Source organism: Diadema setosum, chromosome 1 (genome assembly GCF_964275005.1).
Source record: "Diadema setosum chromosome 1, eeDiaSeto1, whole genome shotgun sequence".
In the NCBI taxonomy this organism is placed as follows: domain Eukaryota; kingdom Metazoa; phylum Echinodermata; class Echinoidea; order Diadematoida; family Diadematidae; genus Diadema; species Diadema setosum.
Window position 1 is genome coordinate 29,561,341 of NC_092685.1, and position 15,121 is coordinate 29,576,461.

The 15,121-nt window shown below is 41.9% G+C and overlaps 1 protein-coding gene across 1 annotated transcript in view; it reads right to left on the minus strand.

Annotated features, from left to right (window-relative positions):
* The window catches only part of LOC140230397 (uncharacterized), a 121,902-nt gene that overhangs the window by 89,483 nt on the left and 17,298 nt on the right, over positions 1 to 15,121 (minus strand). The window contains exons 3-5 of the mRNA XM_072310582.1: positions 7,846 to 8,103; positions 2,062 to 2,121; positions 1,349 to 1,474 (exon numbers count right to left, since the gene is read on the minus strand). Of these exons, the coding sequence (XP_072166683.1) occupies positions 1,349 to 1,474; positions 2,062 to 2,121; positions 7,846 to 8,103 (444 nt within the window). The remainder of the gene's footprint in view (positions 1 to 1,348; positions 1,475 to 2,061; positions 2,122 to 7,845; positions 8,104 to 15,121) is intronic.

The window sequence follows — 15,121 nt, forward strand, 5'->3', positions numbered from 1 at the left end:
GATGTCCTTAGATTTGTCCAGTAGAGCGAGATGAAGGCGAATTAATGTGCGTATCATGTCGGACCACACACATTTCCCCGCCCTTTACATGGTGGTCTGGGCTCTTGGGATTTGAACATATACACTCATATCGCTGAGGTGTGAGATATCTCTGTCCCATATCTTTAATGCACTATGATTCGTAGCCCTTCACTTGACTTGACACATGTAAGCACCCGATCCCCTACCATATACAAGACCCTGAAACACACACTTCCATTGAGATGGTTGATTGTAATCAAGAATTTCAAGATTTTTTTTTTTCACTTTATAAGACAAGTACCACGCGGATGGACAAAAGGTGGGATTTGGAAGACACTCAAAGGACATCAGCTTTTGAGATAGTCTAGCCATTTTGAAGAGCTCACTTCAGCAATGTTTACCCTCCATACCATTGGTACCTAACCCGAACCCTCTTACCCCACATCCATTACAGAATATGCAGCTCCCCGCTCCTTGACAGTGCTATACACGACCTTACGACGTTTACGTGGAGTCTTGAGTCAACCAGATAAACCCTCGAATATTATTCAATGGGTGAGATACTCATTCAGTTTAAACATTTTATCCCACGATCGAGTTCCGAATTCTGTCGAGGCGGATGGGCTGCAATTTAATCAATGGATTGTGAGAAGAGGCTGCTGCTACTGGTTCATCAATGAACACAATGTTTTGTCAAATTGCAATTGCTGATAACCCGATATATAGCGTAAATATGAATCTCGTACTCATTTAACGAGCTCATGGTGTGGAATAGCTTCAAGTCAGGCAGACGATGGATATATGATCCGTATTGATAATCTATCATAATTCATGTTATGTCCATGCTCTCGCAGCACTCAAATTTAGACAACCATGACAACTTATCATTGTATTGGTTTGCATCGTTTCTAACTCCACAAGAATGAAAGCAGAGGATGAATGGTAGTTTTCATTAAAATCGAACAAAATAAGACTGTTGTGGAATTCTAGTGTTTCATATGTTTTCATCGGCTACATCCACACGCCCAAATTTGAAGAGGCACTGATATCATCGACTCGCAACTCTCCCAGTGGTTTCTGTCATAAGATAGTAGTGAGGATTTATGATTTATGGAGAGATCAAATGTGATGACATTAACATTTCCTCCCATCTGCTCACGTGGCTGCCATTAATTTCGCTGTTTCGTTGAAATATGTGAAAAAGTATCATGATTTTCTTTATTGGTCCGATTTTGAAGCATTCCCTATAATAAATCTTGTTCGCCTGATTTCATTCTTGATATGAACAGCCAACTTTGATACAGGGTTGAATTGCACGTCGACTCACCGACGCATTGTGTTCCGGACGAGTCAGACATGTACCCTTCGTCGCAGCGGCACCGGTAGCTTCCGTGGGAATTCAGGCAGCGTCCGTGCATGCAGATGTTTTCGAACGCCTCACACTCGTCAACATCTTCGCAAAAAAAAGGAAGAAAAAAAAAAGGAGAGAACATAATGAAAATGAGACAATAATGTAGTAACGAGGGAATGATTATCGAGCATGAAACATTATTATCGTGCATCTACACTGAATGACACCAAAATAGTGAGATTGGGTTTCATATCAATCAAAGTGTCCGTCTTTTACATCGAACTCTCGAAATGTTTGGTAAAGAGATTTTGGATACCTCTTCAATTCTTCTTGATTTCAATTACAGGACTGTCAGTCATCTTGTAATGAAGTATTCTGAATTACTTTCCTACATTAACAAAACCACCGCCAAAGTCACGAAAAGGACGTTGCGATCCAGTTCGTGATATCCACACGGCTTCACTCAAGACATTCTATGCCCTCAGTACTTTGATAGTGCGTCAGTTGGTTCATTCTACACACATAATAATCGTCAACGTTACAAGTTCTGCTTCAAAGTACGATCAACTCATCCACTTCCCGGCATTCTTGTTTCGAATCAACACAAGAACGTTGTTTCCTTCCAATTTCACTAACACTAAAGAAACAGTACTGGCATGATTATGATGAATTTTAGTATCGAGCCATACCTATGCATTTTCCCGAATCTGGAGACTTCTTAAATCCACGTGGACATTCCAGTTCTCTTCCTGAAAACAAGAGAGAGGGAGAGAGGGGAAAAAAAAAGAGAACACAACTGTGAATGCTGAGTTATCTCTTCGGGCAACACTGGACGTAATTAGGGAATCAATGCCGACTTGCGACTTGCACGAGAAGCTGCTCATAATAATCATAATAAAACCTTACAGAATATTTTACCTTTTTGGTTTGCTCATGTTACCGACCTCAGTTCATCACCACAGGCGATATGGAGGGCACATACGCAAACTTCAGGGTTTTTCGCTTATACGCGAAGATTTAGTTTCTGAAAAACCACAAACGCAGTGCCCCAGAAAATACAGAAAACGACGAAAATGGCATATCACAGCCGTCAATGTAAAAACTAATCACCTAAACTGACCTCGTATCTTGTGATATTAAAGTGTGGCTTTCAGAAGAAACAAAGAAACAAATAGAATGGAGGGGGTGGTGGAAGATACGACAACTGGAGTCATTATTTTCTCCTTTTTTTCATCAATGACAGTCACTTTCACTCCGTACCACGTGACATATTATCACATGACATACTGACTAAGTTTTAACAAAGAGGCATGGAATACGATGTTGTAAATCTTGTGACGTCTTTTCACATCTACTGCTGATGGACCCGTCTTCACGTAGTAGGGCCTACATCGGTGTTGACATTAATGGCACGTGGAGTTGAAAATGACGTTTTACAATATTTTGTTGTGTTCGAGAGGATGACTCATTAAGGGATGGATTAGAATCTATTCGTGTGACATTCGGTCCACACTCACAGGACGTAACCTTTCTCTAGTCATGCGGCATCATTACAGATGCCAAAAGAGAGAGATTTTCACATATTTCACAAAAATAAGGTCCTGGTATTTTCGCATTTTTAATGGGTATTCAAAGAATCCTGATTTTCAGTATCATTTGCCGACAACCTACATTTTCCGTGTGAGAAAATATATATATAGCATGAACACATCACAAAATTGGCAACAACAGCACGATACGCTATAATTACTTGCAAACGGGCAAACAATAGATCCTAAACATAAGATTAGACTCGCCGCTTCTGCGCTTCTTACATGTCTTAGAGCACCACTTAAATCAATATGTGGATGTCAGATCGCATTCAGCTGACAACAAAAGATTAGGAAATACTTTGTGACACCATTTGGGGTTCTTGTTTTCACACTCGAGCAGCCTTTAGTTACGTCTAGTATCCCTTTTGTATTCCTTGTTCATTCTTCACGTTATGTATAAAGCGCGACACGATGCATTGACCAGTTGAAAATATGCTGCAACATGTTTACGTCCAGCATTGAAGTTCACGCGAGTGATATTCCTTAAGATCCTCGACTACTTGCTATGCCCTTCGGAACAAAATGAAGCGAGCTATATATACCGTGCCTCCCCGAAGTCAACCAACACTCTTCAAAGCGCTATGTGATTGACAGCCAAACGTGAGGAGTATGTGCTTAGTCGTTGTCGTGAAAACACCGATGTCCTGTACTGTGTTTTTTTGGAACAATATGGAAAAACACCTTTCTTTCTAGGCCAGAAGCAGGCACTTTGCCAAGCTCATAGGAAGCGTTCAAGGAGGAAACCTTTATCGCCAGGCCCTTTACGTTTTTATTGCAGGCCGGTTTCAAGAAATTTCGCGATGAAAATAAGTCTCGGCATTTTCTTCCTTTCTCTCTTTCATTTCTTCTTTTTTTTTCTCGGAGACCTTCGGGCGTTCACCGACAGAAGAATAAAATAGCTGTCAGCGGTGGAACCGGCGAAACATAATCCTTAATTTCACAGCCCTTTTTCGCGGATTAAGCAGCGGTGTTTGTAAACATGACGGGACCTCCAAAGTGGCTGATACAAGGGGCTGTCACATGGCTGAATCGGAGAGCATTAGCACCAGCACACTTTTCTGCTATAGTACACTCTATATGTGCGGTTCGGGAGGGAAACTCGCTCACACCTGCAACTTGTTCCCTTTCGCTGAGGTGTATTTGTAATGTTAGCCAGCCACCTGGTGAAGTTCGACTAATGCGGTTATCTAAAACGCCTTCAAAGAACCTCTAACATCTTACCTGCATCCCTTACCTTCAACCCCTCCTCCCCCCCCCCCCCCAAAGAAAGAAAAAAAACCCAACACACTCACACTCAAAACAGAGAAGAGATATAGGGCTTGAAAAAGAACAGGGAGCCTCCCTGAAAAGAACAAACCCCAAACTACAACTCGACACCTTCCCTGTACATGCTGTTAACTGATCATAAGATTGTATATTATGATACAGAACGCTTAGTCAGCGAATTGCATTCTTTCCTTCTCTGGCGAACTATTACTATGTTCTCTTACTGAAACATAATCATATCACAAGGTTCAAACGCAGCATTCATGAAATGTTGGAATTGCGCGATATCCTCCTAAATGGAAGAGTGAATGCCACCCCTCACCATGTTTCATTTATTTCATGACCTGTGGAGATTATGACTTGTAAGATGAGGACATTATTTCAAATTTGCTCAGACCGGTTGTGTCACATCTTAATTCCCTATCATGCGAAATAAGATATAGATTAACATGACCGTACGAAGGCGTTGACCGACGTAGACGGCTAGTAATATGGTGAATTTATTCGATAACAGGACACCTCCAAAAACCTAAAACTGACAAATCAACAAACAAACACACAAACAAACAAACAAACAAACAAACAAAAATCTTATAGCGTTGTCCAACATTTTATGCATTATGTCTCGGCTGCTTGTATACGTGCACGTAATTTAGCAAATTGTGCAATTCTGTAGCTACCGAAACTAATATAAGAACGAAAGAGCATGATCATCCAAATGGCAAGTAACCTCACTTAAAACACACTTCTTTCGACAAATTATACTGGAATTTTAAAACAGATGACTGATTTTGCCTCTTCATGCCTATTTTGTGTATTTGATTATATTTAAGCATGTTACTGATTGATTTTGTGCATGATGACACAAATTATGCGGTGCTAGCCTCATTACACGGATTTTTCTAGAGCTGTGAATAGCTAGGATTTTTCATGAATTTATACATATGTAATTCTTTAATTGACGCTTCAGATAAAACTGGGTGTAATCCAGCGAAGATAATATGTGTTCACGTGTGGACACGCAATATATGATGACGTTTAAGTTTACTACCTAAACTGGTAAATGACAATCAGTAATTTGTGCAGATGAGCGTTTCAGCAAATGTTCCCATAGCTTGATGTCAATGCTCCCAATTTGTACATTCCTCTGTTGTTGTTGTTGTCTTTTTGTAGGCCTCTATATACTAATCGTAAAGTTTGAGTAAATTTGACACCATCACTGTCACATTGCAAGAAGAAATTGAATAATTTTAAATCAAGAAAATGTTCATACTTTGGCATCACATCGCCTTTTTGTAATTGTATTTGAAAGAATTTGTGATATTGGAAACAAAACAAAAGGCAAAATGTGAAGTGAACTGAATTGAACATCGATTGTGAAAAACAACAGAGCGCCAAGCACGTTAATGTTGTCATGAGTATAGAAATTGCAAGAGGCATGACTTACAGTTCGAACATTTATGGATGCTTTCTCTCGACTCTACACATAGCCCCAGGAGGAATCACCTCAAACATGTTCAGGCTGGAATCAATTCGGAAAAAGAAGTTGTAAAATTTACACCTTATTGCACATTGTGCGTGCTGCGGTGAAGCCAGAATCGTTTCTTCTCTCTAGTGTGTGGTCTGCTGTTGTTTTTACGATGCGTAATTCTAGATGCTGCATGTCTAGCTCCTTTATAGTTCTCATATTTTATTCTGCTTTAATCTTTTTTACAATTTTTCTTGTTTTTCCAACCCAGAATATACGATTACTACCTGAGAAGCTTGAAATTCATGACAAGTCTTGACGAAATTAATAGTGTTGTTTTGAACAAGGCTGTAACAGTCCTCGTGCATATTTACCCGAATTCTCCTTGAATAATGTTTCAAAAGAGGACTAGTCTTAACGTAGAATAGGTATCATCGACACAAACATGATGCAGGAGTCAAACCCAGGACATTCTGTTCAAGGGTTCAGAGAGGACAGCTACAGCAAGCAAAGAATATAAAAGAACACAATTCTTTGAATTCCCCTTTCGCCATGTTCGCCGCGGCGACAAACGTCAATACAGACGTTGCTCCTAGTTGCTTACTGACGGCGATTACAGTTTGCACAAGTCGTTCAGCGTCATTGTGCGTTCTAAATCGATGTGACGTTCATTGTAAACATTCTGTTACGGCCACCGGTGATAAAAACAACCAATGGCTTGTAATTGTCACGATTAAATAAACGCGGATGGCTACCGAAACTGCGAACGCAGACGACCGGTGAAAAACGTAGACAGTATATAAATCACAAGGTCTCGACAAACATACCGATGACAAACAATCAATCACCTGCACAAGCGAGCAATTCCAGACTAATCAAAAGCGCACGTAAGTCTCATTAGCCCGACAAAACATATGTAATTTACTCTCTCAGCACAAATCCCTGTCATAATACGTTCGAAAATAGTGTTTTTTTTCTTCTATTTTTTAAAGGGCACATTCCACGAGCGATCACGTATGATAAACACAATTATTCCATAAAGTTAGAGGTACAATACTAGTGATGTGACAAGTAACATGCACTCACATACGTGCCTGTTGCGCCCTCTACCAATCTGGTCCTGCAGACGATCCATACGTGTCATGTCGCGAATGTCGTCGCATGATAGTAATGGCGATCAGTGACAGTTCAGGAAATGGTAGACACAATACAAAAACAAGCTGACCCGTTGCCTGTCATATCAAATTGCGCGCCAATAGCGGACACGAAAGGACAGCTGCATTCATACAATTCCACGAGGGGCTACGACCTGATTGTCTTTAGGAGTCTTTCATACGGATTTTTTTTTTTCCAAACTTTGTTTGCGGAAATTAGTCGATTTCTTCTTTATACCCTTCCTTTTGTGTGTGTGGTTGTGGCAAGCTACCTATCCAAGTTACAACGTCAAGAAGAATAAGACATTCCTGAAAGTTAGAGTGGGAAAAAATAACTAGGCTTGGGAAGAAAAGGCGTCACATTTTATTAAAGATTCCAGGTTTTGAGCAGCTCAAAACTCGGCTTCGCGTAAAAGTTTACGCAGTATTGCGCTGTTTTACGTAATTTTTACGCGAACAATGCGCGAAATATGCGTGGAGTATCAGTGATCGTTCGCGAAAATGTTGCCGCTATCGCGTTCATGCGCTATTCATACGTGGTTCATCAGTGATAATGCGCAGATTATGCGTGGTTTTCCGTGGACATCAGTCGTCGCGCACAACCACGAATTCGCCCTATGGGTGGCCTTAGCGTGCCTATGCGCTGAAAGTGCGTGGTTTGATAGTGATTTTTGCCTGATCTTTCCGTAGTTCTTGCGCAATTCATCGGTGATTCTCATCGCGTAAATCAGCGAAAATTCTCGACGGACAAGCACGCACAACTAAATTTCTTGCGTGATTCATGCGTTTACGCGACTTTTGGGCAGAGTGACCGGGCCTTTACGTTTTGGCACTTTTACTGGTCTGAAGGTTTGAATCTATTCCCATTAACACGATACAATTTAGATTTGTATTACTACGTTTCGTTTTGTCTACTTGTAGAACTACCGGTATTCCGTACCTTGCTTGGACCATGGACCTTAGTGGTAGGGTCCATGCTTGGACATTGCTTACCGAGCACTTGTGGGCAGGCGTAGCATCCATTGCCCCACCCTTGGCCAACCGTGGCGCAGCAGTCGTCATGGAGAGTTGTGTCGTCACTGAGTGGGGCGTAGCAGTTATTGGAGCTGATGCGCCGAAAGCAGGGTCCGCGTATGGTGTGTCGTGCCAGGGCTTGAGAGTTGGGGAAACCCACGGGCCTGTTGCCCGAGAGCGCAGCGGTTAACGTGCCCGACGATGACGGGTAGGTTTGGCGACCGGTCACTACGTTACCTGAATGGCGTATGAGAGGAAAGTTGGATAATTGCATAATTAGGAAAAAAATGATACTGATGAGAAAATTATGAAAATGTTTTTCGTATGATAATGATGATGATGATATTCAGATAATGATGATGATGATATTCAGATAATGATTAAGGTTCTATATATATGCAAGGTATCCAGTGTTAACATTTATTTTTCCCCAGAGGGTCCTGCCATACTCATTACTTTAGTATGGACAGGTATGCCTACACATTTATACACATGTGCCAAGAGAGGCATTGTTGGGGAAAAAAGAGAAACATGTCCAAGGACGTAAGCACTGTGCCCCAACAATAATTTGAAAGGGCGATTGATGTCGAAGATGTCATTCTTAAAATGAGGATTTTCGCGAGATAGAGTGGATACCTCAACAAATCTTACCCATCAGCAAGCTGGACACAATCATTATCAATTCAAATTTGGGGGACTTCGTAGAGAAAACAAGAACAAGTATGGGCTGCAAAATCCATACTCCGCCTCTGTGGAGAGATTGAGCAGGGAAAAAAAAATAGGACTGAAGCGAAACAAATTAGTTTACGTGGGCACCACACATACACAGAACATGTTGCTAGCTTTTCAAACTGTCTTCATATCAATCCCGTGTCTCTACGGGAAATTGATTACGGGTGGTAGACCTGTACGAAGACGAAAGTAGTTCACTGGGCGTGGCAGGGTGACGCGGAGAGAATGTGACAGCCATCTTGGCAGGATGAGAAGGAAATGTCTAACATACATGGGAGTCAGCCACGTGACTAACACGTGACTACTTTATGGAAGGTCCAGCTCAGATCAACTCTTCTGAGACCACCGTTTGCCACATTTCATCGCAATCGCAGGCAGCAATTTTGCCTCGTTCTATGGCAGGGGCAACGGAAAACAACAACGACGACGACAACAACATCACCAACAATGACAAGTCCAGCACGCATGTATAAACAGATAAGCACACTATTTTCTGGATGTGTCATGACTGTAATTTGTACCAGGTTGTATATTGTACACTAAATCAAAATAACAAGGCGGGCGGAAGGGGGGGGGGGGTCATAACACTGAGCATACGACATTATTTAATATCTTTACGACAATGCGTCAAATCTTGCATTGCATTGCTCGTTCCCTTTACGTATACCGTCAATTCTAACTCCACACGATCATCTGATGTAACATGAATGGCATGAAATGGTGGCAGCATTCATCAGATTCTTCTATCCAAGTCTAAAACCAGAAAACGTAAATTCATAGGTTCCTGTGCATCATGCCAGATACAAAGCTAATTCGGCATTTTTTGAGGTCATCAGAACTGAGGGCGTGCTGATGCCTCGTGCGGCTGCTACACGTGGTCGCCAGAACAACAATCACTCGAATTAGTTCAACGATCTCAAAAGAATAAAACAACACGAGGCAAAACAGAATCATCGCAGCTGACTTCAGCCTACAAGCACACGTTGGAGAACAATGCCGGAAACAAAAAAAAAAAACAACAACAACAACAACAACAACAAAAAGACAAACCAACATTAAATATCTAGGTCAAATCTATGTCACATAGATTGTGTATTGGTGATGGCGTGCTATCAAAAGAGCGAAGATGAACACTAATAGCCATGGTCATTAGATCAGTATTCTTACGTCACTTATTTTGGTACATAAAATCGTAATCTAAAACATCAAGGTCACCAACATAACCATGGTCAAAACAAAGCTCCTGGAATACGATCGATGTATTAGTAAATTCGCAAACGACCTCGAGTTCCTGTACAACGTCATGCGGAATCTTAACATGTTGCCTGCCTAAAATACTGAAATTGTCCATACAATCAATGCATGGCTCATCCGTCTCCAGTACGCAGAAGGTAAACAAAGGAGTGATCCTCGTGTTTAAAAAACTGATCTAACAAAGTGCTCATTACGCCCGGCTGGTTTTACGAATCGCTCACTTTTCTGTGCTTTTGTTTTGATGAGAAATATATTTAGATATTTACGACCTACTGTACAGTCGGCATTCAATGAGCCTTGTGGATACTTCGCATGCACTTGATGTCGTCCGGTCAAACAGAGATATGGGGTTGACGGCGCGAACCACGCACAGATATCTTTAAACATGGACATGTAATATGTGTATCATTATTAAGAAATCTTCACATGAAAGGGTAGACGATCTAGGGTATTTGTTAGATGAGCTGGAAAAAAAAAAACACACACACAAACCATATAGATTGGCAGATAGGGACGAATACTTATTTTGAGGGTAGAAAGTTTTTTTCATTTTTTTTTTAATCTCGTGATACTGTGATTTATCAAGTCTCCCACTTAGGATACGCAGCTGTCAGCAAAATAATTTTGTCGATTCCCTCGCAGACTTAATCAATGACAAATATTAAGGTCTGAAATTCCGCCCGCGAATTATAGAAACAACTAGCAGCTCAGACAGAAGAATAATTTTCCCATCACTCCACAATACCAGGTATCATAATGTTCCGGGCGCTTGGATATTAATTGTTTTGCCTTCAAACCATCCTCTCTCTATTATGTATATCAGGGTGAACATCACATCTACCCTACTTTTTGGATGTAGGCCACTATTATGTATCACCTCATTACTTTTCAAATCTCCTTCTCAACTTTAACGTATTTCTGCACTTTGAGAAAAATCGACCAAATTACGTCCTACATTTGTTGGGAACGCAAGCCGTTATGCTGATCGGACGGTCTCTGGTTAATGAAAGCATACCATTATGACTCGGCTGAAGTAAAGAATCGGGTCCATCGTTGATCGCTCATGATTATCAACTGCCCACAAAGTTCGAAATCGTCTCGCCACAAAGTTATTTCAGGAAAATACGCCCTCGTGTTTCGTTAAGTGCTCTAAAATACCCATGTTATGTCAGCGTGTTCAATCTACATCGATATAAGTATGTGGGTTGAGCTGATGGTATGGATTTCGTTGTCAAGCCAAGCCTCAGGCATTCTAACTTTATAATACACCTACAGAAACGTTTCGGGAAGTAAAAATTCGTTCCCCAACCTCATTCCCCTGACACTCCTGTTGCCTGATATTTCCACTATGTTCTTAATTTGCTTATCACATTGGGAACTATTGCTTGATAAACCTATAATTCCTTTCGGCAGACGGTCCTCAATGTCCCAAATCGTTATCATGTACATCGAATCTCCCCAAGCTACTTCCGACCAATAAGATCTCTTAATAGTTTGCACACGGCACTCTCGTACAATACGCAGGACCTTGGGCATCGAAGTGGATTTAGAGTCGACGTCACATAGGAAAGTGGTATCAATCAACGTGATCGATCTCCGGGTAAGACCAGGTCCCTTGCTGGGGAGGGAGGGGGAAGGGAGTGTTTGGGAGACTCGAAGCTGGATAGGTCTGTAGACCCCTTCCAATCTGTGTCACGATGAATTAGCTCACTGTCTTTGACCAGGGAGGTGGGCCACCTCCCTGCTTTAACATTACGAGAAGCAAAATAACAATCACTCTCAACCAGGGAGGTGGCCACCTCTCTGCTCTCAACTGGCTGCACCGTACACCCCACCTCCCTGGTACCCCAAATGCCTGATTCAAAGTATTTGTGTTTGGAGAGTACACCTGCCCATCAACGGAGGACACGTTCCACATGAACAAACATGACACACGCGTCAAAGCCAGACACAGATACCACGTCAAGGCCCTGTCCCACGTGCACAACCTTGTGATTGACACATACGTAAAATAACAAGGTCTTTACAGCATTTCAAAATACCAATTTCGGCCTTTATGATTTTACAGTCCGTGCATTAGAATATCCAGAGTATATATATGTGGGGATTTGCTACGAAATCCCCCTTACTTTGTCGACCATTAGTACTGATCTATGAATGACGTCATTTGATGCCACAATAATCCCCATGAGCTGCTTCCCTGGGAAGGTGGATTTTCATAAATATGGCCTTGGTCAACAGACGACACGGGCTCTAAATTCTGATTCCATGCTGTTTGGGGATGGACGAAAGGACCGAGTGAGAGCATGCGGAGGGCAATTTTCTGTCCAACCCCTGGGCTGCAAATTAGCGATCTATACGAATGGTAGTTTCACGACTCCGTATAGCTTTTGGTGGAGACTGCGAGTGGATGCGACAGAATCAAACACTATTAAGTGACGGTACACTAATGTAAAATACGAATAGAATTATTGGTTTCTAATCGTACAGTTCTAGCAATTCGGTTTGGGAGGAAAATATCGTCTCATGCGAAATTTCTGAGCGAGATTACGGTAAATTGATTACTATAAATCCTCTCATGTTCCAAAGCGAATAACAGAGTCACATCAATGAGTGTTAGATAATGTAATATCACATACACGAGAAGCTGCTGTGGTTCAGTGGATATAACCACGGATTACTGTATCGATCACAAGGTCCCTCATTCAATTCCCCCAGACGCAAAGGTTGTTGCCCTGGGTAAGGCAATTTGCCTTCAAAAAAACATTCATTGTTTGTTTGTTTTTAACAGCAAAGTAAAATACATGTACTTGAACACAAGTTCAAGTAAGTAGAGAGGATAAGGAGAAAGCAAAACTAGCTTTCAACAACTTTGTATAATGTGTGACGTTCGTAAATGTGACTGAGACTATATAGTGAGAAGTGATAGTTAATTTCACTTTCCACTCGGGCGATTCATCCATCCTTCATGTCACCGTCATTTCATGCTCTCTTGCCGCTTCTTGCACGGGAGTTACTAGAAATAATACTTGCTTATTCCTATCCTGGCATAGAAGAAATCATTAGTATGAATGTGTCTGTAACCTAAAGCGTTCTAGCGACTGAACGTCCTCGAACGTCGACAAGATCGTTTTGTCTCGATCACGGTACGCCGGAATAGCGGAGGCCTCGTCATCAAGATAGCAATCGCGCACAGGCCGCCTGTCTAGAGCAGAACATTGCTGAGACGGTCTGTTTGAAAACATCTGCACCTGCTGCTGGACGCGTGACCCCAGGTAAGAAGACTTCATGTGCCAACAGCGCCTGCTCCTCTCCGAGTCACCCTTCTCTCGTGGGCAAGCGGAAGGAGAGGGAGCGTGCGTCATCCTTGAGATAGATACCAGAGAAGTCAAGATTACTAATTCCAGCTAATGACTCCGGTCCGTCTCGCGATGTACGGTTCCAATTACCCTAATGACCTAATGACCTTCTTTATTGGAAGTATTACAACAGTAACGAGCGACCGGCGTGGTGGTGAGAGAGACGCGAAGTGAGGTATCTCGCGAGATTTGCATGGTTTGAACTCTTTACTCATTCGAGAAACTGGTTTAATATCTTCCCCTTTAAAGTTCATGCCACCTCTATCAAAGAGGTTAAGCATATTGTAATCATCCCATCATCTTTCAACTACTGTTCAAGGTCCATATGACATAATTAGCTAACTCGAAACCATACAGTTGGCAAGCAACATTCACCTTACGCCAGAAATGTTGGACTCGTTGGAAGGACATGACCATGTCGCTGTCTTGGATCGAAGGAAATAATCCATGTAACCATGGTAACCTTGGCACGAGCACAATATTATTTCCCAGAATAGCTCGTCATTCCCTAGTCTACAGTCTTCAGGACCAGTCAAACAGGCGGCAAAAAAATGACTTTTCGTTGAAACCGAAACCACAATACACAGAGTCTCTGATCAAAATAAATGTGATGAAATTTGTGGAGAACTGAGAGCAGGGCCAGACACAAGGGATGCGGTGAGCAAGTTGAAGAAAACACCACTCCAACTGACTGCGAATATAGAACATGGTATTGTCCACTACAAGGGTGAAATACGCTGAATACTGATATGAGATACAGACAGGAGATAAAGTGCACTGAACTTAAGCCACAATGACATCAACTTTGTCTCGAAGCAATTTTCTGCCATTTCAAGAAAGGACAGGAAGACTGCCAAAATGAAAGAGAAGCTGAACAAATGTGATATTGCTACTGCCGCAATATATCTTCATAGATGAATAGTTCCTCATCCATTTTGTCAAGATCCCGGTGATTGGTACAGTAGAGAAAATAGACAAATGAATTGAGAAATAACCCCTCCCCCTCCTCCTTCTCCACACAGACATAAACAAACAATAGACATATTATGTGTTCACTATTCATTCGATTTCTCTTGTTTGGATTGCACATACGAATGATGTCCAAAAAGTGCACCTGTATCTCATTAAAATAGTTATCCATATCCACCTCCCCCACCACCCCTGCAGATAGTTTGCTTGTACCCCATTTGGGGCAAGCCTCTCATAATGCTGAGCTCTTCAAAAGTACCAAGGGTAGGTGGCATTTCATTTTGCAAATAATAAGCCACAGAGAGCAAGTCCCCATTTCGCACGTGAGCTTGGATATTCCAGATGATGTATAGGCCCTATCCATCTCGATCAGATCTGGTTTTCTTGTCGTTTGTAATCAGAATATGGACTATTGTGACCTTTAGAATGTGTACATGAGGTTAATTTTTGAATAACGACATCATACTCTCGTTTCGACCCCTTCTTTTCACTCGAGTTTCCAGCGAGTCGTATCTGCGGCGCCCAATCATGTGTCTGTCAGTTTTGTCGCCGGGGAAGCCGGGATGCAACATGTGGTATTTCCCCCTAAATGATTGGAGAAATCTGTAATGTCAGAGATTAATACACTCAATCACCCCGGCCGCAACTCAAGGATAAACTGCCAGAGCCCTGCACTTCGACTGAAATAAATAAAAAAGAACAGAAAACCTCGTAACCTCCGGTAGATGAAAGATCCCCCAGGTTGACGAGCGATTGCGCCATCTTGAAGAGACAGACTGAGTACAGGGGGCGTTGACCTTTGATTGGCTTCAACCTCTATTGGAAATTACGAAAAGCAAACCACAGAGACCACAGTCAGTGATGCTTCTAGGAAAAAAGGAAGCAGCGAAACTGAACTGGACATGACTAGCTGAAATCGATAAACTATCATTCTTATTAAC